General features: G+C 57.0%; 3 protein-coding genes across 11 annotated transcripts in view; 1 reads left to right on the top strand and 2 right to left on the bottom strand.

Moving 5' to 3' along the window:
* Positions 1–4,824, top strand: part of CHRNA10 (cholinergic receptor nicotinic alpha 10 subunit) — an 11,376-nt gene extending 6,552 nt beyond the window's left edge. Inside the window, exon 6 of the mRNA XM_006032110.2 lies at positions 2,183–4,824. Within this exon, the coding sequence (XP_006032172.1) occupies positions 2,183–2,712 (530 nt within the window). The 3' untranslated portion in view covers positions 2,713–4,824. The remainder of the gene's footprint in view (positions 1–2,182) is intronic.
* A 133-nt stretch (positions 4,825–4,957) lies between these two features.
* ART1 (ADP-ribosyltransferase 1) lies at positions 4,958–13,457 on the bottom strand. Of its 9 annotated transcripts, none has more exons than XM_025213776.1 (6): positions 11,976–12,101; positions 10,584–10,668; positions 10,415–10,507; positions 8,190–8,931; positions 6,097–6,135; positions 4,958–5,996 (listed from the first exon to the last, which is right to left on the bottom strand). In XM_025213776.1, the coding sequence occupies exons 3-6, from the start codon at positions 10,490–10,492 to the stop codon at positions 5,908–5,910; spliced, it is 948 nt and encodes a 315-aa protein (XP_025069561.1). In that variant the 5' UTR covers positions 10,493–10,507; positions 10,584–10,668; positions 11,976–12,101; the 3' UTR covers positions 4,958–5,907. The 9 variants fall into 9 exon arrangements, 8 of the variants coding, with proteins under 8 accessions (XP_025069561.1, XP_025069560.1, XP_025069558.1 ...); XM_025213775.1 differs by having other exon boundaries at positions 10,415–10,492; positions 11,976–12,023; XM_025213773.1 differs by having other exon boundaries at positions 10,415–10,511; positions 11,976–12,002.
* Positions 13,458–13,605: 148 nt separating this feature from the next.
* LOC102377598 (ecto-ADP-ribosyltransferase 5-like) lies at positions 13,606–21,123 on the bottom strand. Its single transcript, XM_006032082.3, has 5 exons — positions 20,543–21,123; positions 19,694–19,844; positions 16,358–17,078; positions 14,220–14,252; positions 13,606–13,825 (listed from the first exon to the last, which is right to left on the bottom strand). The coding sequence occupies exons 1-5, from the start codon at positions 20,875–20,877 to the stop codon at positions 13,707–13,709; spliced, it is 1,359 nt and encodes a 452-aa protein (XP_006032144.1). The 5' UTR covers positions 20,878–21,123; the 3' UTR covers positions 13,606–13,706.
* Between the last annotated feature and the right edge of the window lie 985 nt (positions 21,124–22,108).

Raw genomic sequence — 22,108 nt, forward strand, 5'->3', positions numbered from 1 at the left:
CTCATCTTTCTTCAGTGCAGGTGAGCAGAAGGGCACGGGAATCTTCTCGCTGCCGGGCACGATGGCATACATACTGTCCTGCCCTGTCTCAGCTGGGAACATGTGGCCTCAAGTTGCATTTGTCCCATCCATGACTGCTTGCACGGTGACGTGTTGCCCTTGGGGATGGACTCGGGCTCCCGGGTCTTTCTTTTCCTCCAACTTGGCAGGAACTTTTGCTGCTGGTCTCCTGGTGCATGATCTTGTTTTGGGCCCCCACTACAGAAAACATGTGGACACATTGGAGAGAGTCCAGTCGAGGGCAACGAAAATGGTTGTGGGTCTGGGGGACAGGTCTGGTGAGGAGAGACTGAGGGAAATGGGCTGATTCAATCTGCAGAAGAGAAGACCGAGGGGGGATTTGATAGCAGCCTTCACCTCCCTGCAGGGGGTTGCAAAGAGGATGGAGCTGGACTGTTCTCAGTGGGGGCAGGCGACAGGACAAGGAGCAATGGGCTCAAGCTGCAGCAAGGGAAGTTGAGGTTAGATATTAAGAAAAACTTTCTCAGGAGGAGGGTGGTGAGGCACTGGAACAGGCTCCCCTGAGAGGTGCTGGGGTCTCCATCCTTGGAGGTGTTGAAGACCCGGCTACACAAAGCCTTGTCTGGGATGATCTAGTTGGGGCTGGTCCTGCTTGGAGCAGGGGGTTGGACTAGATGTGACCTCCTGAGCTTCCTTCAACCCTCATTTTCTATGATGGTTGGAGCCTCTCCACTCTTGTCAGTGGATTTCAGCAGCCTGTTCCCCCATCCCTCTCTTATTTTTAAATGAGGCTGGTCCCAAGACCAGTGCTTGAGTGTTGCCCTGCAAGAACCCTCCCTCCCCCCCTCCCCCTGATAACTCCTCCAGGACATCCTGCTGCCCTGTCCCCTACAGCCAGCCCCTTGTTTCTCGGAGTATCCTTGCACGGATCCCCGTCTCTTTTGGATGAAGTTATAACTTTCCAGGCAGCAGCGTATCAAGTGTCCGGAGGCTTGCACCTCTACTATCTAGCATTCAGGACCGTGGTATCCAACCCACGGGGCTCACCACGGGTCCAGAAATGTGACAGCACGGGAACGGCTATTAACGCTGCCTCTGCTCCCTTACCACCAGCTTTCTGGAGCCGTGGGGAGCACCGTGGGCTGGGCAATGTGGCTCCAACGGTCAGATTTGGCACGTGGGCTGGGGGCCAAGCACCCCTGCCGTAGACAACCTGTTATCAGAGAAAGATATCGGCTTGGGGGGATTGGAGCACAGTCTTCAAATCCCCAAAGGGTGATGAGAGGGAGGCTGGAGATGGGCTTTTCTCTGTGGCCGCAGGGACAGGGCTAGGAGCAGGGGAAACGGAGGTTGGAGATGAGGAGGAGCTTGCTGGCTCTGAGGGTGGTTGAAGCACTGGAACAGGCCCGTAGAGAGATGGTGGAGTCTCCATCCCTGGAAAGTTTCAAGAGCGGGTTGGACAGACACGTGTCTGGGATGGTTTAGTCAGCAATGACCTTGCCCTGAGCAGAGGCTGGACTAGATGTGACCTTGCAAAGTCCTTTCCAGCCTGACTTTCCGATGAGCCTTTAAAGCATCATTTACTGACAGTCCACTTTTTCCAGCCTGGTGTTTTCTGGGGCTTATTTTGAATGCAGCGTTCATGAACATCAGCACAGCTCAGGCCAAGTCGGGCTGAATTTACTGCGTACAAAGGCTCGTGCACCCGTGACTCTTCTGCTCTGGTTGCCCAAAGCAAGCTTGAGGGCTGAACCCTTGCTGTGAGCAAATCCAATCTCGCCAGGATGCTCTAGATTAGGGGAGCTCAACCCCTGGAGCCGTATAGTCCAGCTCCTGGGTGTCCACACCACAGGGGTCCAGACATTTAGCAGCGAGTGACTGGTAGCAATCAAAGCTGCAAGATTTCCAAGCCCCCTGCAGCTGAATTGGCTCTGGTCCCATGCAAAAGGGTCAGGCCCCAGGCTTGGACCCTGGTTGTGCCACTGAGAGAGCTTGCGATGGGAGCACTGGTCCAGTCTCCCCAAGGGGTGGCTGCCTTTCACTCCGGTTGAATTGTTCCCATCTCTCCAGGGCCAAAGGGCAGATGGCTGGAGCGGGGGGATCCCTTCCCTGCCCTGCAAGGCTCTGTCTGTCCCCATGACCTCCCCTTCTCTCCCCGCAGGGAAGTATTACATCGCCACCATGACCATGATCACTGCCTCCACCGCGCTGACCATCTTCATCATGAACATCCACCACTGCGGCCCAGGGGCCCGGCCCGTGCCCCACTGGGCTCGGAAGCTCATCCTGCACTACATGGCCCGTGCTTTCTTCGTCTACGAGGTGGGCGAGAGCTGCAAGAGCCCCTCGCGGGAGCCGGACGCCCTGCCCAGGGTGCAGGTGGGGAATGGCCAGGACAGGGCGCTGCCGTCCGAGCCCGGCGACCCCTCGGGCTGGCAGGAGACGGGCAAGTACGTGAACTTGGAGAAGGGTGGCAGGGCGGAGGGGCCCATGCCGCGGTGTCTGTGCCACCAGGACAGCTTGCTGCGCAACGTGGAGTACATTGCCAACTGCTTTCGGGACCAGAAGGCCTCTCAGCGGCGGGCTGGGGAGTGGAAAAAAGTGGCGAAGGTGATGGACCGCTTCTTCATGTGGGTCTTCTTCCTCATGGTCTTCTTCATGAGCGTGCTCATCATGGCGAAAGCTGCCTGAAGGGCCCCTGCAGCACCTAGGACTGCTGCCCTGCCTTGTCAGCCCACCCCCTTGCAAACCTTGCGCTCCTTTTGCCAGGTGGAGACTGATCCTTGGTAGGACTGTAGACTGATTGCGAGCAGCAGGTCCTGTCCCCAGATGCTGTGCAAGGCGAGGCCAAGTCCCAGGTGTGTGCAGAAGCCCCTGAGGGCAAAACCATGTACCGGCTCGCAGGTACCCCCATTCCCCTCTGGATGGGGAGCGCCTAGCTCTGGCTTGGGTACCAGGGCTGAGCCTGAGATCCCACAGTGTTGTCCTGCACCTGGGGCAGCTACTGGGAAGTAAGGCATCAAAATAAATCCCCTGGAAGCTCCATGCAGGCCCCCATGGGGGTTTGCAACCTGAAACAAGTAAGCATCTTGCAAATGCTTCCAGGCTCAGGAAGTGTTTAGAGACTGAATGGGAAGTGCTGCATCTTCCTCAGTGCCCCCATTCCCAGGGTGTTGTTTGCCATCTCCGCGAGCAAGGGCCCAGGTGCATTTGCACGGGTGTTGCTTATGCCTGTTCGGTCTCTATGGCCCTTGCATCCAGAGTGGACAGGCCGCAGCTCTCCCGGGGTAAGTGCATGCAGGTGCCGTGGTACCGTCTTACCATTACACAATGCCCCATTTGCCTCGAGCGCACAGTTACCCTGGGCAAGCTGCAGACACGCGCCATCTACCCTAGGGCAGTCTCCCTCCTCCTTTCTCCTGGGTAAGCCGACGCTGCATGCGAGCGACTCATGGCTTCACATCAGGCATCTGCTCCTGTCTCAAGCAGGCACAAAGATCGGTTACCCTGGGGTAAGTGCGTTGTGTGTCCAGGCCCCCCATAGCCTGGCTGTGGGGCAAGGAGCTGAGCTTTCTTCCCTCTTGTGCCTCCATCAAGAGGGACCAGAGTCCTCCCATCAGATAGCTCTTAACCCTGCCGTGCTGGGTGGGCAGGAGGCTGGCAGGGGTCTTGCACCTGAAGCCATGGGGGACTTCCCTGCATCTCATGATGTATCTGCAGAGCCAGCACCCTCTCCCCATCGGCCAGGACCTCTCCGTCTGGCTGCAGCATATCTCGCTTTGCACCTGGAGCATGCAGCGATCTGGAGCAACCATGCAGCTCTTGCTGTGGTCCAGCAGCCTGGACCTGCAAGCCAGGGATTACCCAGGCCTGGCCTCACTGTGCTAGGCCAGGAGACCTTCCAGGAGACATGTTTGCTGCCCCATGCCCAGGCTGCGTGCCACAACTACTAGTCCCACGTGTGCCAGGCATCAGCTCCTATGGTGCCGAGAGTCATCCCCTGCCCCCAGCACCTTTCTTATCCCAAGCCTTTGTGTCCCACCTTCCCTCTGCCCGTTCCTCTCCCCACCAGCATGGACAAAGCTGATGCTTTGATAAAATCCCCAGTTGCTGGCTCAACTTTGCAGGACACAAGCCTTGCTGGAGTGGACTCAGGTGTGTTATGGGTAGTGAGCTGTGCCTGGGGCACATCCGCCTGCCTGTGTTTGCATCCCGTTGTCCTTCCCCACCAGGCCCTGGTGCATGGTGCTGTGGGCCTGCTAGGGCACGTGGTCGATGCCTGGCCCGCGTTCAGGTGAGCGCAGAGCTCCTGGCACGGACGGGACCCCGGGTCAGGGATGGAGCGAGGCTTTGGGCTTCATGATAAGTTCCCCCCCAGGAGATACCACAACTACATGGAGGCACATTCACTCCTGCCTTGCAGGGAGCAGAGTGGACCCAGGCTGTGTCCTGAGCATGCTGGTGCTGTGTTTCTGGGGGAGACGGCCCACCCAGACACCCCTCTGCACCCTTGGCCTCTGTCCTGTGCTGGCTGCAAAAACCAACTCTGCTCTGGTGTTGCCCCTTAAGGATGCTAGAAAGGGGAGAGCTTGGCCGATCGCCCCTAGTCCCACTGAACCAGCCACAGAGACCGTCCTCCCACCCCCAGGCTTATTACTGCATCACAAGGGGCAGAGGCAGGCAGCTCCAAACCACCCCCTTGTGAAGCCCATGCTGGGGCGGGAAGGCCACTGTCCTCCAGGTCATGAAGTGGTCCTCAACCGGGGTTACACGGCACTCTAGGAGGCCACACGATCCTTTCAAGGGTGCTGTGGGATACCATGCAACACAAGCATGTCTGCAGATGAGCAACCTGCCCAGATGAACCCGGAGCTTTCAGAGGGTGCGATTCCTCCTGCCCTGCGCTGAGCTTGCTGGGCTCTTTGCAATAGCAGAATTGCTCGTCTTATTTTATTATTCTTTTGTAGGCAGAAAAAGGAGTGAAAGCTCAGCACTGGCAGCTCCTGAATGGGGGCCTTGAGGCCGCAGAGGTGGGGAAGCACGCTGCCTTTGAGTCACGGACGAACAGGGCTGGCAGGGCCAAACCCCTGCTTAGGGCAGGACCACCCCTGTGCGAACCACCCCATGCACCGCACCAGCTTGGGAACACCCCCTGCTCCATCACCCACTCACCCCAGGCTCACCGGCACCTCTAAGGCTGATGTGAGCATAGGGACTAGTCATATAGGTTGTAGCCGCGTTGGCCTAAGAGCATAGGCAGACCAGGATCTTTGGGTAAATCCACTCTCTCTTAGTTATTTTTTTTTTTAGTTAGTCTAGTAAAAGAGATTGGATTTACCCACAGATCTGGTCTGCCTAGGGGTGCAGTGAGACTCCCATGTGTCACTGGTCACGGCTTTACCAGCTGAGAGAGCTCATTTCAGAGTCGACGTGTGTCCAAGGCAGCATGTGTGAAAGCCTGGCTAGGAAACCGTCCCATCATGGATGCTGGACGTGGGAGGGGAGGGGGATATCGCAGCCAGGGAGCTCGTAGTGGAGGCCTGTATGCAATGCACCACGCAGAAATGGGGGAGAAAACTGGCTTTCCTGCCAGCCTGTTGCGCTGCTCAGCCAATGCTGGGGGTCTCAGCTCTTTCCAGTTGAGGCGTAGCCCAGGCCCCCAGGTGGGCATGAAGCTGGAGCAGCGCTGGTGTCCTGCGCCATGCACAAATCTACATGGGGTACGTTGCACCCGGCCCTGGGGTCCAGCTCCATGTGGGAGTCTCCCACTGCCCTGGAGCTGCCTCCATGCCAGGTGCTAGCAGTTTTGGGGGTAGCAGTTTTGCCCTGCACGTTCGCAGCCTCATCGCCAGCGTTGTGTCAGCCGTCCTCGCAAGCGGGTGCTGGTTAAGACGGCAGAGCGACCTGGGTGCTGGCTGCCACGAGGAAGCTCCAGAGGAGGAACAGGCTCCAGGATGCACTGCTCGCCCCTGCTGCTGCAAAGACAGAGGGGATGGTGAGGGCCAGGATCAGCAGGGACATCAGCCTTGTACCACGCGGATCGCTGGTGGGCTCACGGTGCCACTTATTCCTTACCTGAGCTGAACGTGCATCTCTGGGTCTTGCATCTTTTCTCTGCCAAAGAAACCCACAGCAGTTAAGCATCAGCCAGCAGCCCTCTTTTCTCTCCCCAGCCCTTTGGGGTAAGGCCTGCAGGTGATTTCTACCCTGCTCAAAGCTGCAGGCCAGATCCGGGTGCCCCCAGTGCTGGGGGCTTCTCAGACAGACCCAGGGAGCCAGCAAGGCAGCAGGACTCGCACTCAGCTCTGCAGCCACCACCACCGTCCCCTTGCAGCCTCCCTGCCCATCCTGGCTGGGACCGTGGCACCCCCACCGTGCCTGGCAAAGAAACAGGCAGCTTCCCTCCTTCGATCACTGGCTTGGGGCAAGGGAGGTTTCCAGCTGGCTGTCCTAGGCTCCTTTTCCATGCCCCCATCCAGCCCCTCTGTTTGGCACGGAGCAACCAGGCAGCGGCTTTGAATTGTTTTTGGCCACATTGCAAAGCTGAGGGGGTAGCTAAGCTCCTCTGGGCAGGCTCCTTCACGAGCGGAGCTGCCACCCCCCAGCCATTTGGCCCTGAGGTAGGCATGAGGGTCCTATTTCGGGTCATCTCTGAACCCCCACGATACAAAACAGCTCCTTTCATATCACTGAGGATTGCTAAGAAGGGAACTGTGACCACAATGAGCAGTATCGTGATGCCCCCTTTAAAAACCCATGGTGCATCAATGCCTTGAATGCTGCACCCAGGCCTCCAAAAGGAGATAGCAGAGCTAGGGAAGGTGCAGAGAAGGGCAGCAAGGACAATGAGAGGTACGGAGGGGCTTTCCTAGGAAGAGAGAGACTAATGAGGCCAGGTCTGATCAGTTTAGAAAAGAGATGCTCGAGTGGGAGCAAGAGAAGGGTTTGCACAACATTAAACGGGGAAGAGGAAGTCAGCCGGGATTTATGATTGACGTTCTCTCACCAGACAAGAACAAGGGGTCACCAAATGAAACTAGGAGGCCACCAGTTTAAAACGAACAGCGGGAAGCTCTTCTGCACGCAGCGTTTAATTAAAACGTGCAACTCATTGCCACCAGGTGTTGCAAAAGCTGGCCGCTTAAGCAGATTCACCGAGGGACTGGACACGCTCTTGGAGGAAAGGGGCATCAGGAGCTATTGCGTGTGGCAGTGAGGGGCACGGCCTCTGCATCCAAGCTCCCTGGCCCTTGCTAAGGAGGCTGCAAAGGAGAGAGGAACAGGGGAGAAAACCCTGATCAGACCCATCAGTCTTGCTTCTAGCCTCCGCTTTTTACCCCTGTGTGATGCAGAGTTAGGGGTTAGGGTTATGGCTAGGGTTAAGGCCAGGGTTAGTGTTAGGGTTAGAATTAGGGTAAGGGATATAGCTAGGGTTAGGGTTAAGGCCAGGGTTAGTGTTAGGGTTAGGGTTAGGGATATGGCTAGCGTTAGGGTTAAGGCCAGGGTTAGTGTTATCGTTAGAATTAGGGTAAGGGATATAGCTTGGGTTAGGTTTAAGGCCAGGGTTAGTTTTATGGTTAGGGTTAGGGTTAAGGCCAGGGTTAGTGTTATGGTTATAATTAGGGTAAGGGATATAGCTAGGTTTAGTGTTAAGTCCAGGTTTAGTTTTATGGTTAGGGTTAGTGTTAGGGATATGGCTAAGGTTCGGGTTAAGGCCAGGGTTAGTGTTATGGTTAGAGTTGGGGTAAGGGATATAGCTAGGGTTAGGGTTAGGATTAGGGTTAGGGATATGGCTATGGTTAGTGTTAAGGTCAGGGTTAGTGTTCGGGTTAGGCTTAGAGTTAGGGATATGGCTAGTGTTAAGGCTAGGGTTAGGTTTAGGGTTAGAGTAATTTTTAGGATTAGGTTTAAGGCTAGGTTTAGCCGTAAGGCTTGTGTTTGGGTTAAGGTTAGGGTTAGGGTTAAGTTTAGGTTAAGGGTAGGGCTAGTGTTAGGTTTAGGGTTAGGTTCATGGTGTGACATAATAGACTAGGCAAGACAAACCTATGACGTGCCCCAGGGAACCGCAGCTCTGTTCCCAAATGCAGAGGGATTTGGGTAGGGGTCCCTGTCCCAGGCCAGCTCCCAGGTCTGTGCCACCTGTGAGCTGTGCTGTGACGGGCCGTTACCTTTGACGAACTCGCAGTTGTAGGAGCTGGACTTGTCGAGGGAGCCCAGCTCGATCAGGGTCCTGTGCCCGGCCCGGGTGAAGTTCTTGACCGTGAAGGTCTCGAAGGGCGGGATGAGCACCTCATCCTCGCTGGGGAATATGGAGAAGTTCCTGATGCCGGCGCCGTGGCAGGTCTGGATGCAGAAGAAGGTGTCCTGCCCAAACTGCAGGGCGCTTGTGTTCCTTAGGGACGACGATGTGAAGTGGCCGAACCGCACGGTCTGGCGCCGCTCGGACAGGAACCGCACCCCCTTCACGCCCCGGTACACCTTGCGGCACCGGGGGTGCTGCGTGTCCCCCAGTGCTTGCAGACCCCGTGTGAGAAGGAAATGCAAGGTTTTGAAGTTGAAGCTGCCCAGGTAGTTTTCCCGCGTGCGGCCTGCCTCCCTCACAGCCGCGTTGAAGTCCCTGTGGAGGGGTCCCTGCATGGTGTAGGCCATGATGGCAATGGCATGCTCTGCCTTGAGGTCCGGAGGCACCGGGGTCTCCGCCTGCTTCTCCTTCCACTTAGCGGCAGCCTCCGTCCAGGCCTCGGCGTAGACCCGGTTGCTGGAGAACTCCGAGCTGTTCAGCGCCCCGAGCTCGGCCTCCATCATGGCAACGCAGCCCTTGTACTGGTCATCGAAGGCGCTGGGTGCCATGTCCAGCCTCACGTCCTTGATGGGGAAGAGGTCTCTCCTGTGGAGGGGGAAGGCCAGGACCTGAGGGCAAGGGGAGGATGCAGTGAGGGGAGCTGCGGGCACATCTCCTTGAGCAGTCAGCACAATGCAGGTATGAGGATTTGGTAGGGCGGATGCACGTGTGGCGATCCAAGCCCGTCTTTTGCAAAGGCGTCAGACACCTGGATTAATTGCAACAGGGGTGAATGCAAGGGCAAGACGTGGGAGGGCTGCTGGTTTCATATTAGCCGCAGGCAGACGAAAAAGGGAAGGAAGTCAGGAATGCGGAAGCAGAAGCGGCTGCTGAGCAAGCCCAAGGGCTTGGAGGTGAGTTCCCAAATCACAACATCACGTCAACCAGGGAGCTTGGGAGAGCGTGCCTTCCCGCCCCAGGCTGCTCGCACGGCCCGGGGGCTCTGCACAGGACGTTCCTCCGTGGGAGCAGGGTGCAGTCAGAGCAGGGCGAGGATGTGGTGATGTGACAAGCTGCAGCAACATGTGTAGGCATGCATGTGCGCGCACACACTATACATATAAAAGTAAAATTATAGAGTCCTAGGGCTGGAAGGGACCGCCGGAGCTCGCATCCAGTCCAACCTGTCCAAAATACCCCATATATGTATGTGCGTGTGTGCATATACATACATGCACACACACGTAAGTCTAAAATAAACATATGGGCATGTGTGCATGTGTATTGCATGTCTATATAGCATGTGCATGCATCGTGTGTGTATGGACACACTATCACACTATATCTATTTGGGTGTGTGTGCTTATGCAAACATATTTTAGGCTTACATATCTATCTGTATGTTTGTGTATAATGTTTACCTCTATATTGTGTGTGCGCGCACACGTGCACACCTGTGTAGGAAAGCCCATAGTGGAGCCCCATGGGCAAGTTGCGGGTGTTTCCTGCAGGAGGGGCAGGTCAGAGGCTGGCTCTGTGGAGCACCAGCCTGGTGCACAGCCTTGGAGAAGCATTACCTCCATAGGAGTTCCCTTGCCCATATGTGCCTCAGCTCCCCACCTGGGCTCTGGGATAGCTGCTCTGCCCCGTGCACGGAGAGGCTGGGAACAAGGGCAAAGGGCCCATAAATGCCTCGCAGGCAGGTGGGAGGCCTACCTCGAGGGACCCTCTGGCTCCTCTGCAATGATGCCGGAGCCGACAGGAGCCGGCCTCAGAACGAGACGTGGCACCGGTTTTCCTGCCATCTCAGCCACGCGGGCGCCAAAGCAAGTTTAATTAACATCACAAACCGCAGGCAGCACCAACAGTCCCAGATGAGCAGCTGTTGCAGCCTCGGGGTTTTAACCTCCGTGCACAGCCAGCCCGAGTCAATAGCCGGCGGGGATGCATTGAGTGTTGACCCTGAAACCTAATGACGGCACCATTCGCTCTTTAGCTACTGCTCGTTTCTAGTGGGGCTGGGCAAAGCCCAAAGGCATTTTAGGGCAAAGAACTGCTGTTGATGCTCCTTCTGTTGGTGACGGGACTGGGTTCAGAGCCCAGCACCGGTACCTGAGGGCGGTCTGCCAGGATCCCAGCCAGCAGCAGGATAAAGACCGGCCTGCAGACATCCATCTTCACCGTGTGCATCTGAAAAAACAGCGTCTGCCTGGAGAGATCAGCCGGTGACTGGTGAGTAACAAGCCACGACCCACCACTGAAACCCTGGGGAGCCCTGTACCTGTAGGCTCCAGTTCCCCTTGCGCCCGGCGCTGTATGTCTCTAAAGCAAGGGATGGTGCCTGCCCTGGAGAACCGGCAGTCGACCTAGGCAAGAGCGGAGTCACTTACCCACGTCTTCCAGGAGGAAAAAAGCAGTCATGCCGGGAGAGCTGGGCTTAGCAGGGCCAAGCATGAAGGGGACCCGTGGACCCCTCCAGCCTCCTGGGGCGTCCCAGTTCTCTGCTGCATTAGCCAGGGCAGTGGGCTGGTATAACTGGGGCACGGGCATTGCCATCAGCCGGTGGAGGTGACGTGGGAGCGGGGATATCCGCTCCGGCTGGGGCTGTCTGTGGTGGTGGGAAGTTTCCAGGAGCAGCCCGTCGCATGTCACGCTCCACCCTCTTTGGGGTCTGGTGCCAGCGCCCTGGGGGCACCACCCCAGCTATCCCCACCTTGGGGCCGGCCTCGGGGTCTGGCGGGTTGATAGCAAAGTGAATGGTTTTGATGGCCAAGTGGTTTCCTCCTGGGTCTCTCCCCCTTTTTCCTGCCCTTCAGGCTGCACAGAAGGGTTGCACACCCAGTACAAGCGTCCCATCCGTCCACATGCCATGGCCCCAGGTTGATGGGGGATCTGTAGGCCGAGCTCACGGCCCAGGCATGTGACTGGCTGCCAGGACACCCGTCTTCAAAGCCCAGCTCCCCTGAAGCCTCTCTGTGCCTGCCGGAGCTGTAGCTCAGATGCCAACCCACGCTGCAGGGATGCCATGACCCCCAGAGCTGGCAACTCCCCAGCGCTGCTCCTGGAAGCACCAAGTGCCACGAGTTTTAGTAAGAGCCGACAGGCAATAGCGGTGGCATTGCTGCACCCCACTGCACTTGTGTGCAATTCCCCAGCCAGCCCCTGAAGGCCGAGAGCCCATTTTAGGAGGGTGTTCAAGGCTTCGATGGACTCCAGGTCCTCGCAGGCTAGACTCCTTCATGAACAGCCAAACGGGGTTGTCGGCTCCTTGCATGAGCCTGCCCACATCCCAGCCTGCCAGGAGCCTGTGTTATAGCAACACCCCACATCAGCTTGTCACAAACCCTGGCAGGGAGGGGAAGCAGCTGCTCTCGGGGCTCCTGGCATGGAGAGACCTGCAAAAACCCTTATCAGGTTGCATCCTCCAAATAAACAACCCCCACCCCACGCACATCCCTGGAGGCAACAGGTCGGCGGTTTGGAGGCTCCAGATGCTGTTGTCTGTCTTGCCGCGGCCTGGGAAACTCTCAGTACAACATCGTTAGCCAGAGGCCTGATAAACCCCAGATGCAGCTTCAGCAGCCCCTGCCCCCACATCCCGTTAACCAGGCTGGGGGCCTTTCAGGTAGACCAGGTAGATCTGAGAGGAATGGGGTCTGACGAGGGTTTTTACCTTGTTCCCCAGCCGGGGTTGGGGTTCGGGGCAGCGACCGTGGCTTCTGCGGTGGGTCGGCTCCGGCGGCTGCGCTCGGTGCAGGGGCACAGCTGACATGCCAGCGCAGAGGCGTCCGGCTTGGCTTTTTATAGCTTTAGACACCCTGAGCCAGAGCACTTCCCCTCCCTCCAGCCTATTTATACCCTGGCTTTGGCAGGGGCTCTGGCAAATGTGTTGCACCACATCGCCCTCTCCATGGGGGATGTCAGGAAAGCCTCTTTCAACTGCATGCACCCCGGGCACCGAGCGTGTCTCTTCTCTTGGTGCCTCCCATGGGAGATGGGAAGGGGCACAACCAGGTGTGTTTCCCACCCAGCAATGGCTCGCGGCCCCATGCAATCCATAACAGGATTGCCTGCCCACCCCGTCGCCAGACGTGACAGCCACGTCCCAGTGGTGTCCGGCAGTCACCTGCAAAGTCGGGGCCCTGCTGCAATGGGGGCTGCGCATCCCCACAACCAGGGACGGCCCCTGGCTCCCAGACTTTGTGACGGTGGCTTGAAGTTGCAGCAAAGCAAGTTTAAGTTGGATCTCAGGAAAACTTTCTTCACTGTCAGAGCAAGGTGGCCGTGGAATAGATGCCCAGGGAAGGGGCAAGGTCTCCATTGCTGGAGGGGTTCAAGGAGAGCCACAGGTCTGGGATGATCTAGGTGCAGCGATGCCTGCGATGCAGTGCTACTATGGAGATTTCCCAGGCTTTAGGCCTTTGCTGGTTGCTCCTGTCCTTTCTGCTCCACGTGTCAGGGGGTTTGTAAGCCTCCTTCAGAGACGCTGGGTGCTGGCTGCAGTCCAGCTGGGGATGGGGACTGGGCTGTGTCAATGCTTGTGCTGGGATCAACCCCACAGGGTCCTGGTTAGAGGGTCTTGCCCCTCTGCTTAGGGTCAGACTGATCCTGCATTTGGGGTCAGGAGGGGGTTTTCCCCCCTGGTCATGTTGGTATGGACTGTGGTCGGGGGGTTGCCTTCCTCTGCAGTGGGAGCACAGCCTCTGCCTGGGATCTCTACCATCTACTTCATAGCAGCAGGACGTTGGTGGCCGTGTCCCTCTGCTTTCCCTGTGGCAGGGTGGGATGATGCCTGGTGCTGTGGGTGCACCCTCCCCACCTGCGGGGTGCTCTGGCTGGGATCTGCCCGGGGCTGTGTAGCTGTGGGGGGCTGGAGGGGACTTCTAGGTCAGGTTGTTGTCTGCAAACTCAGGGGACTTGACTGTAGCCTGGGCAATGCTTCCCTGTCCCATGCTCCCACCCCTCTCACCCGAATTCGGTGCTGAGCACCACCCGATCACACGGGCAACTTTGGTCCCTCCAAAATGCTGTTTTGGGGTGAATTTAGCACATCCAAAGGACGAAACATTGCTTCTGGCACCACCTTTGCCATCCAGTCCATCTCGTCCCAGCTCCTTGGGTGTTAATCCAGCCGGAGGCCTGGTGCACCCCAGCCTCACCCTGCCCAGCTGTGCAGCACATCTGCCTGCAGCTGGGCCCGTGCTGGCGTGAAGTGGGTGACAGCTGGACTCCATGCCCACGGCTCCATGGGGGTGTGGGTGGCACCTCCTGCCCGCTGCCCCCTCTGCACAGCAAAGGAGATCTGCAAGCTCTCAGCTCCTGGTCCTGGCAGAGAGAGACCAGCTGAGCCCCAGGGCGAGCCAGCCATCGTGCCGCCCTTTATTGGAAAAGCAGAGAGACTATTTTACAAAGCCCAGAGGAGCCCGGAGTGGGTGGTCAATGTCCAGGTGCCCACGTGGATCAGGACGACGAGGCCCCCCAGCCGCCACGGACGCATCTCGCCGCACAGCCGGCAGCAGCTTCCTGTCCCAAAGGAAGGGAAACACGTGAGCCCCTTGTCACCTGGATGAACGCGTGCTGCCTAAACCCACTACCAGGCCCAAACACCTTGCCCTGAGCTCCAGCCCCCAAGTTGCACCCAGGAAGCAACGGCATTGGAAAGGGTACAGAGATGGGCAACCCCGATGCTCGGCCATATGGAGCGGTGGCTAGACCAGGGGACACTGGCAATGCCCAGGGCTCTTCATTTAGGATTGGGATGATGGAGTTGGGGCTGGTCCTGCTTGAAGCAGGGGGTTGCACTAGATGTGACCTCTTGGGGTCACTTCCAACCCTCGCTGTCTATGAGGCGTGAAGCAAGAGAGCAGGAACTAGTGCTCACCACATCCCGGAGCAGAGGGAGAGGGGAGCATCTTACCTGAGTGATCAGTGCAGGATGGGGACTTCTCTCCTGAAAGGCAAAGAAAGATGATGTTGGTTACCCATGGGACCTTTCCATGCCCTAGACCGTGCACCCTGGGACCGGGGCAGCCCCGGGGATCTTCCCTTGCCCTGGCTGGTTTGTTCTGAGCTCCGGGCCAGGCTTGTCTTCAAGATCAAGCCAGCCCTGGGTGCTCAAAGTCATCAGGCTCTGAACTCCCATTGGAGACCTCAAAAATGAAGTGTCTAAATCCCCTGTGTGGGTCTGGCTGCTGGCACCTAAGGCTCTTCTGAAAGTCTTCCCAGACACCCCCTGCATGTCCAGGTGTCCGAGCGCCTGTTGAGATGTCAGGTCCCCGCAGTGCATGGGGAGGATCCTAGAGAAGTGGGGCTAGCAGGGAGCTGCAGACGTCACATCGAGTGCAACCCCTGCTTGAGGCAGGATCAGCCCTGTCCAAACAAGAGCCAGTCCTAGAAGGGAGAGTCCAGTCCTAGAAGGGAGAGTGTACTTCTGCTGTGCGTGAAACCACGTGGATGCAACGCACGCTTCCTGATACAGACGGCGTGTCACGAGGCAAGCATGAAGCTGGGAAGGGTCACAGCCTTGCTGCCTGGAGCCTGGCGTGGGCACCGCTGGCCATGTGGATGGGAGTGTCACATAATCATAGAGGATGAGGGTTGGAAGGGACCTCATGCGGTCACATCGAGTCCAACCCCCTGCTCAAAGCAGGACCAGCTCCAACTACATCATCCCAGCCAAAGCTTTGTCTACCCAGGTCTTAAACACCTCCAAGGATGGAGACTGCACCACCTCTCTGGGTAACCTGTTCCAGTGCTTCACCACCCTCCTCGTGAGAGAGTTTTTCCTAATATCCAACTTCAACTTCCCTTGCTGCACCTTGAGCCCATTGCTCCTTGTCCTGCCATCTGCCTCCACTGAGTCTAGCCCCATCCTTTTTGCAACCACCCTTCAGAGAGTCAAAAGCTGCTATTGTTGAGCCCCAGCTCAAGTCTGGGATCGTGCCCGGTATGCAAAAGCCAATAAAGATACCAGGGGTGAAAGTATAAAGATTTATTGCTAGCAATACAAGGTGCAAGCGGAATAATTTCACGTAACAAGCACACAGATCCTTAATTCAAACCTGACACTATCAGTGGAGTAGCACTGATACGAATTCTCGTTTCACACGCTCATGTGACTGTTTTCCACCCCCGGCCCCATGCCGTGTGCAGAACACGGTGGGCATGACTGGCCGGAGCACGTTTCCAGCTATCCTGGCTGTCACGAGGGCAAAACCTGGTGCATGACCGGCTTCATTTGTAGTATATTAAATGCGCATCCCTGCTGCTGCTGCTCTGTACAGCCCAGGAGGTGCATTTGCAGAACAAGCACTACAGGTAGTGGAGGGTGCAACACATGCCCTGGTCTGAACCCAGGTATGCAATCGTGCCCAGCTGCTCCAGTGCCATCCTGATGGCTAATGGGATTAGAGTCTGCTCCTTTCTGTAGTCCCTGCTTCCCTTTGCAAAGTGGCTGGTGCAAACCCCAGGGCTCCAGCTTCAACCTTGGGGCCTCAGGATGAGCAGGGATGGATGAGCACAATGATCTCGTCTTGATGGGGGCAGGGCAGGGGACCTGGAGTTGGCCCATTGCTCAGAGCTGAATTTCGCCCTCAGTCCATAAATGAGATGAACCAGACCCAGGTCCCGGTGGGAGCCTCCTGCTCAGGGCAAGGCTTAATGCATTACTCTCTCCTTGGTCTGGACAACTTTCAGGATCACCTCCCAGTTTGCACCAGTTCTGTTGATCCTGTGCAGGGGGCTGGGGGCTCAAGCCTGACTACAGCGGGGAAGGAGGGGAGATCATAGGATCCTAGAGCAGTGGGGCTGGAAGGGACTAATTCAACCCCCTGCCCGAAGCAGGATCCCTGTGGCAGGGTGGGGATGCGATGCCTGGTGCTGTGCCAGGGGTGCCTGTAGTTTTGCTCAGAGGTTGGACAATGGGTTTGCCTGGGGGATGGTTTGGACGGGGCTGAAAAGCTCTCTGCAATTGCTGCCTCCTCCCTCACCAGTGTCCCCGGCTCCTCGCTCCCCGAGGCAACCCCGGGCGCGGGTCCCAGCCCGCCAGGCACTCACCGCCCAGGTAGGCGCAGTTGAAGTGGCTGCAGGTGCGGTTGGTGCTGTGCAGCACCAAGACGTTGCCGTCTCCCTGCCGGGTGACGTTGGACACGGCGAACACCTCGCCGGGGGGGATCAGCACCTCTTTCTCGAAGGGGAAGCTGGAGAGTGCCTCGATGTGGGCCCCGAAGCAGGAGTGCAGGATGAAGAACGTGGCGTTGCCATAGCTCCGAGAGACCGCGGCGTCCAGGGACGAGGAGGTGAACTGTCCGAACCGGACCGGGCCTGCCCCAGGTGGGTTGAAGCGGATGGAGCGGACCCCCCGGTAGAGCTGGTTGCGGTACGTGCGCCCGCAGTCCTCCCGCAGCAGCTGCAAGGCTCTGCTCAGGTAATAGTGCAGGGCCTTGAAGGGGAAGGTGCGCAGGTAGGTGTCTCGGGACACCCCCGCCTCTCGCACTGCTGTATTCAGATCCCGGTAAAGCGGCTGGACGGAGTCCGTGTAGACCAGGAGGGCGATGCCATGCACGTCCCGAAACCCCGCAGGCAGATGCAGCCCTTTTTTCTTTTCAGTCCAGACGGCCGACAGGTTCGTCCACATCCCGTCCAGCAGCCCATGTCTGGCTCTTTCCTCCTGCAGCAGCCGCGGAGCAGCCGCCTCCATTTCCTCCGTGCACCCGATGTACTGGTCATCGAAGGAGTCGGGCGCCATCCCCATCTGCAGGGACTTCTGGCTTCTCACCTGTGAGGGGCACAAGAGCAGCCGTTGGCTTTGGCTGACCGCAGCATCGCCTTCACCTCCAGGAAAACGAGAGGCCTCCTTCCCTTGGGAAGAGCTGTGCTTGGTCCCTCACCCACCCCACCCACCCCCTCTTTGGAGAGCAGATGTGGCCACAACCTGCCAGAAGCACAAAGGAGCCAGACAGTGGCTTCAGAAGCAAGAATGGTTTAATATTCACTGACTGGAGCTTTGCCTGGTGCAAAGTGAAGGCCGATCAACAGCCCCCCTGCTTTCCCACCCTGCAAACCTCACTTGTATCTAGACCCCCTGGAAACCAGGACATAAAGGGTGCATCTACACATGCTGATTTAAGACACATTAGCCATTTTTAAAGTGCATTAACAACAAACGTCTACATGTGCACGCCCTTAATGTGCCTTAAAAATGGCAATTATAGACTATTCGTGCCTAAATTTGATTTCTGCAAAAGCAGAGATCAAATTTAGGTGCAAATAGCTGAAGTGACTTAATGCACGTGTCAATGGGCTAAGGCACATTAGCGCTGTGTATGTTGACTGACGTTGGACTAACTTGAGTCTGAAGTTGGTTCGCGCACTGCGTTAATGAGCCTTAGTGCGTGCATGTGTAGACACGCGCCTAAATTGCCTTAATGCGCATTAGCCTAATGTGCATTAAGTTTAGGTGCGTTGAAAAGAACTTGTAGATGCGCCCAAAGAGTTCAAATCCATGGCAGCAACTTGAACTCTACCCCCGCAGGCGGGGGAAGCTGAGGGTACATTTAAGGCACATGTCAGCCAGAGCTATCCTGAAATGGGAAGGGACTGACAAGAATCTGCTATGGGAGGCTTGCTGTTTTCCCTGAAGGCACTATCCAACTTGAGCTGGCACGGGGACTTCAAAGCACTTTAAACACTGCTTCAAGTGTCTTGAGCCTATTTTAACAAACGACTTCCTGTCCGTGCAGTGGCAGGACGTTGGCCATGCCATCACCCCACTTTGATGTTTCAGGCACTGTTCCTGGTAGTCGTGGGGGAAGTTTCAGTCCCGAAGTGTTTCAGACCAGGGGTCCGAATGTTTTTACCCCTCTGGACTCCTATTTGAAATCTCTGGGTTTATCTTGCGACTCATGTTTGCCCACCCAGCAGGGCCGACGCTGCATGGGACCCCATGGCACCCTCGATGTGGTGTAACATGATGCACGTCCAGCCAGCAAGACTGCTCTGTGATTGTAGGATGTTGTGAACTACTTGCTCAAAACGTGGGTCTCTCACCCGATGCCGGGCTGCCGGGAGACAGAGCAGCTCCCAAGACTATTTGAGCCAGAGCGTGGTGTTTCAAAGGGCTTGGGAAAATCAGCTCGTCACCAAAGTGCTTCTAAGAAAGGCATTGGGGGTTGGATTACCGACTCTGAATAATAAAGAATCATCCACCTCTTTGCAGGGATGTCGTCCCAAGTGCTAATGAGTTTGGCTGGATTAACAGAGTAGGGAAACCTCTTGCCGGGGACATTGCTACAGAGACTGGGGTTCAAAACTGGCTTGAACCCAGCCAGCCAGCTTATGCAAGCCTATGACTTTAAAGACTGTGCTTTGCTGGAAATCTTCTGGTTTCAGGAGGTCGCAGGCATGTGTTTGTGGGATGGGGCTTGCCTGTTCCCACACAGCACCTGCTAGTGCCATTTATTGCTCTGGCAGCTGTCTGCAGAGTCCGGCGTCCTTTCCCTTGGCACCTCAACCGCTGTGACTGTGTCTGTCACCTTGCGTGCAAACTCTGTGCCGGGAACAAGACGTCCAGAAACCCACAGACCTCGACCCGCGGCCGGGCACTAAGAGTGCAAGCGAGGGTGGAGGGACGTGAGCGAAGAGCATGAAAACTGCTGTGGACTGGCTCAGACCATGGGTCCGTCTTGCCCAGTCTCCTGTGTCACACGGTTGCAGAGAGCGGAGGCTGGAAGAGAGGGACCGGGGCGAACCTTTAAATAAACTACACTGGTCCTGGTAGCAGCCCAATTATGGCAGTGCACAGCTTGCCACGGGCTAACGGAGCTGGCTCTGGGACAGAGGAGCAGGAGTGGACCCCTGGAAGGGGACACGACCAGAGCTGCAGTGGAGCAAATGCATTCAAGCCCGGGGACCTGCGAATCTCTCTGCCCCCGAAGGAACCAGTGCACGAAACGGCAGGCCCTGCAGCAAGACCTCTCTCCAGGCAGGGGCGAAATCCGGGGACTGGCGAATGGCAAATGCTGTCACTCTATTTGCAAATGGGAAAAAGTGACCGGGCAGCTGGAGTCCTGTGACTCTGACTCAGGAGCAGGGGAGGTGGCAGACGATTGAAGACGCGGAGGCCAAGGGAAATGGGGCTGTCGCAGGGGGAGGGTTTCCCTGGGGCACAGAGCGCCGAACTCACCCGCTCGCCCCCTCGACCAGAGGCTCTCATTTATCTGGGCTCTAATGCTTCCACTAACGGACTTAGTGCAAATAGGAGGAGGTGCGGGTGCAAGGGGGGGGTGAGATGCCCTTGTCTGTCACAGCAGGGGACTGGGTTTGAGCTTCCCTCAGCTTGGCTAGGGTGGGATATGGGACAGACACAGGGAAGTGCTGGGTAAATCCAGTTACCTGAGGCATCTGCGAGCAGCTCAGCACCCAGAGAAACGTCACGGCCAGCGCCACCCTCTTCATTTCCCCGTCCACCTGCAAGGGCCGGAGGCAGAGCCAGCAAGTGGACGAGTGCAACAGAGGAAACAGCCTCGCTGGGGCTTTCTGGGATCTGCAGAAGGTGGAGGAGCGATTATTGTTTTTAAAAATTTAATTAGCGAATGCAAATCTGCAAAGCCAAGCAATAGCGAGAGAGATTGCAAACATCTTGCGTCCGATTAGAGGCAGGCCCCCGGGGCTGACCGGACACCAGCAATGAGCAGCTCGTGACTTTCCTGACCCCCTAACAGAGCCTCTGCAAGCCAGCGTCTTAGCAGGGCTGAGGGCTCAGGCAGGAAACCAGCCATTTCAGGGTGGTCTGAGCTTTGCTTGCAGGGAAAGGGAGGCGGGAGGGGGTGCCTGGCTTTCTCCGGACAGCTGCACGCTCCCGGCAGGCTGGGATCTGACGACTGAGCTGCATGTCTGGTACCGGGGTGGTGGGGGGACCCTGAGCCCCTGCGGGAGCTGCTTTGCCTGCTTCTGTTACCTTCCTCCGGAAAAAAACAAGCCTGAATTTTCCAAGCATTGCGGGCCCCTGCAAATGGGCCCTTCCTGGCCACAGCCGGGGTGCTGTTATGTCCAGGGGCATGGGGGGCATCTCTGGAGATGCCACAGTGGCAAATTTGGGCACCAGCAACGGGCAGGGGACAGAGCCCACCTGGAGAGCAGGGTGAATGAGCTTGCCCTGACCTCTCCGGCTCAGCGTCCCAGCTGGCACGCGGACAGCCAGCCCAGACCCGATCTCTGCCCAGGGCTGCGGGGAACACGTACCCGTAACGCTGCCGGTGCCTGGCTTCTCCCACATGCAGCTCTCCCCCCACTTCGGAGATCGGTGTGCAGCTTGCTTTCCCGGCTGCAGTTGGACTCTGGACTCCCCGCGTCTCGACACAAACAGCTGGCAGAGAGTCGAGGAAGTAGCCGGCGGGGCGGAGAGGGGGCGGCTGAGGTTTCCCTTCAAGGCTTGGGACCCATCCTGACTCACTGCGGGGCTGGTGGTGGGGCTGGGCAGCCGGACGTGCCTCTTTTTGTGGTCTGCCTGCCAGGCCTTGAAGCCCGTTGACCCAGCCCTGCATGCTCCTCTCCCAGGGGACAGAGCGATCATGCATTGCATGCGGGGAAGAGGCCGCTCTCTATCCCGTTGCTCCACCGCCGGGATCTGCTGATCGCTGAAGGATCCCCTCCCTCGTCACCATGCGTGGGCAGCGCTGGCAGCTTGGCTTGCAGCTCCGGAGGGCCTGCACCCCCTTGACCCCCACGCTGGGAGTCCTGCCTGCGCTCCCTCTCTGCAGACACGGCTCTAGCTTCCCAGGGCACCTGCCAGCACCTTCCAGCCCTTGCCTAGCTTCCCGGGGGAAAAGGCACCGCCAAGGGTGGATCTAGTATTTTGGAAAGGGAGGTGGGGTGCAGAGGATGTAGCACATCATCACATGCAACCCAACACCTGTTTTCTCCAGTTAAAGAGAAACTAGAAGATTTACTGACATGCTGGGGGGGCAAGTGCTGGATTATTCAATTCCAGATTAAAGCAACAACCAATATAACTATTGGATTGTGCATTAATATACTAGAGTCTGTCTGCCTGTCTGTCTCTCTTTCTAAAAACCCACAAAAAAGGCAAAAAATAGCCAAGGGCTCTTGCCTCATTAGTCCTGTAGTCATTATAGTTAAACACACTTCTGTTATTCATTTTCCTAAAGCTAAATCCAGCCTTCTTGAGCACTCCTCCAATACCTCAGAGGCAGACATGTCTACACCTGAGTTACTATGACTGCGTCTGAGTTAAGGTTTTTCGCTAGAGCTAAAAACAGACGGCAAGGCTGTGAAATAGAGGAGGGATGTTTCCAGGCCTGGTGAACAGATAGCAACATTGCCGAAGAAATGCTGACTGGTGAAACAACAAGACCATGAAGAAGGAGAGAGGGTGGCGTGGAGAGAGAGATTAGCAGGAATCAGGGAAATGATAACAAGCTCTGAAGTCAGTTGACTCCGTCGGCACCGCCCGAGTCGATGTGCCCTTCCCAGGTTGTTTATTTCATAGTTTCAGGGTCGGAAGGGACCTAATAGATCTTCTAGCCCGACCCCCCGCCAGGGCGGGAGAACAACCCAAAAAAAACTCACCCTAAAAACAAAAACGGGACTCAAATGAGTCCAGCCAGGTAGGTATCCAGCCTCTTCTTAAAGACCCCCAGGGTAGGGGCCAGCACCACCTCCCTTGGAAGTTGGTTCCAGCTCCTAGCCGCCCTGACTGTGAAGTAGTTTTTTCGGATGTCCAATCTGTACCTCCTCTCCATCAACTTGTGCCCATTACTCCTTGTTATGCCAGCGGGGGCTAGGGGA

This window comes from Alligator sinensis, unplaced genomic scaffold (assembly GCF_000455745.1).
Source record: "Alligator sinensis unplaced genomic scaffold, ASM45574v1 scaffold364_1, whole genome shotgun sequence".
NCBI lineage: Eukaryota > Metazoa > Chordata > Crocodylia > Alligatoridae > Alligator > Alligator sinensis.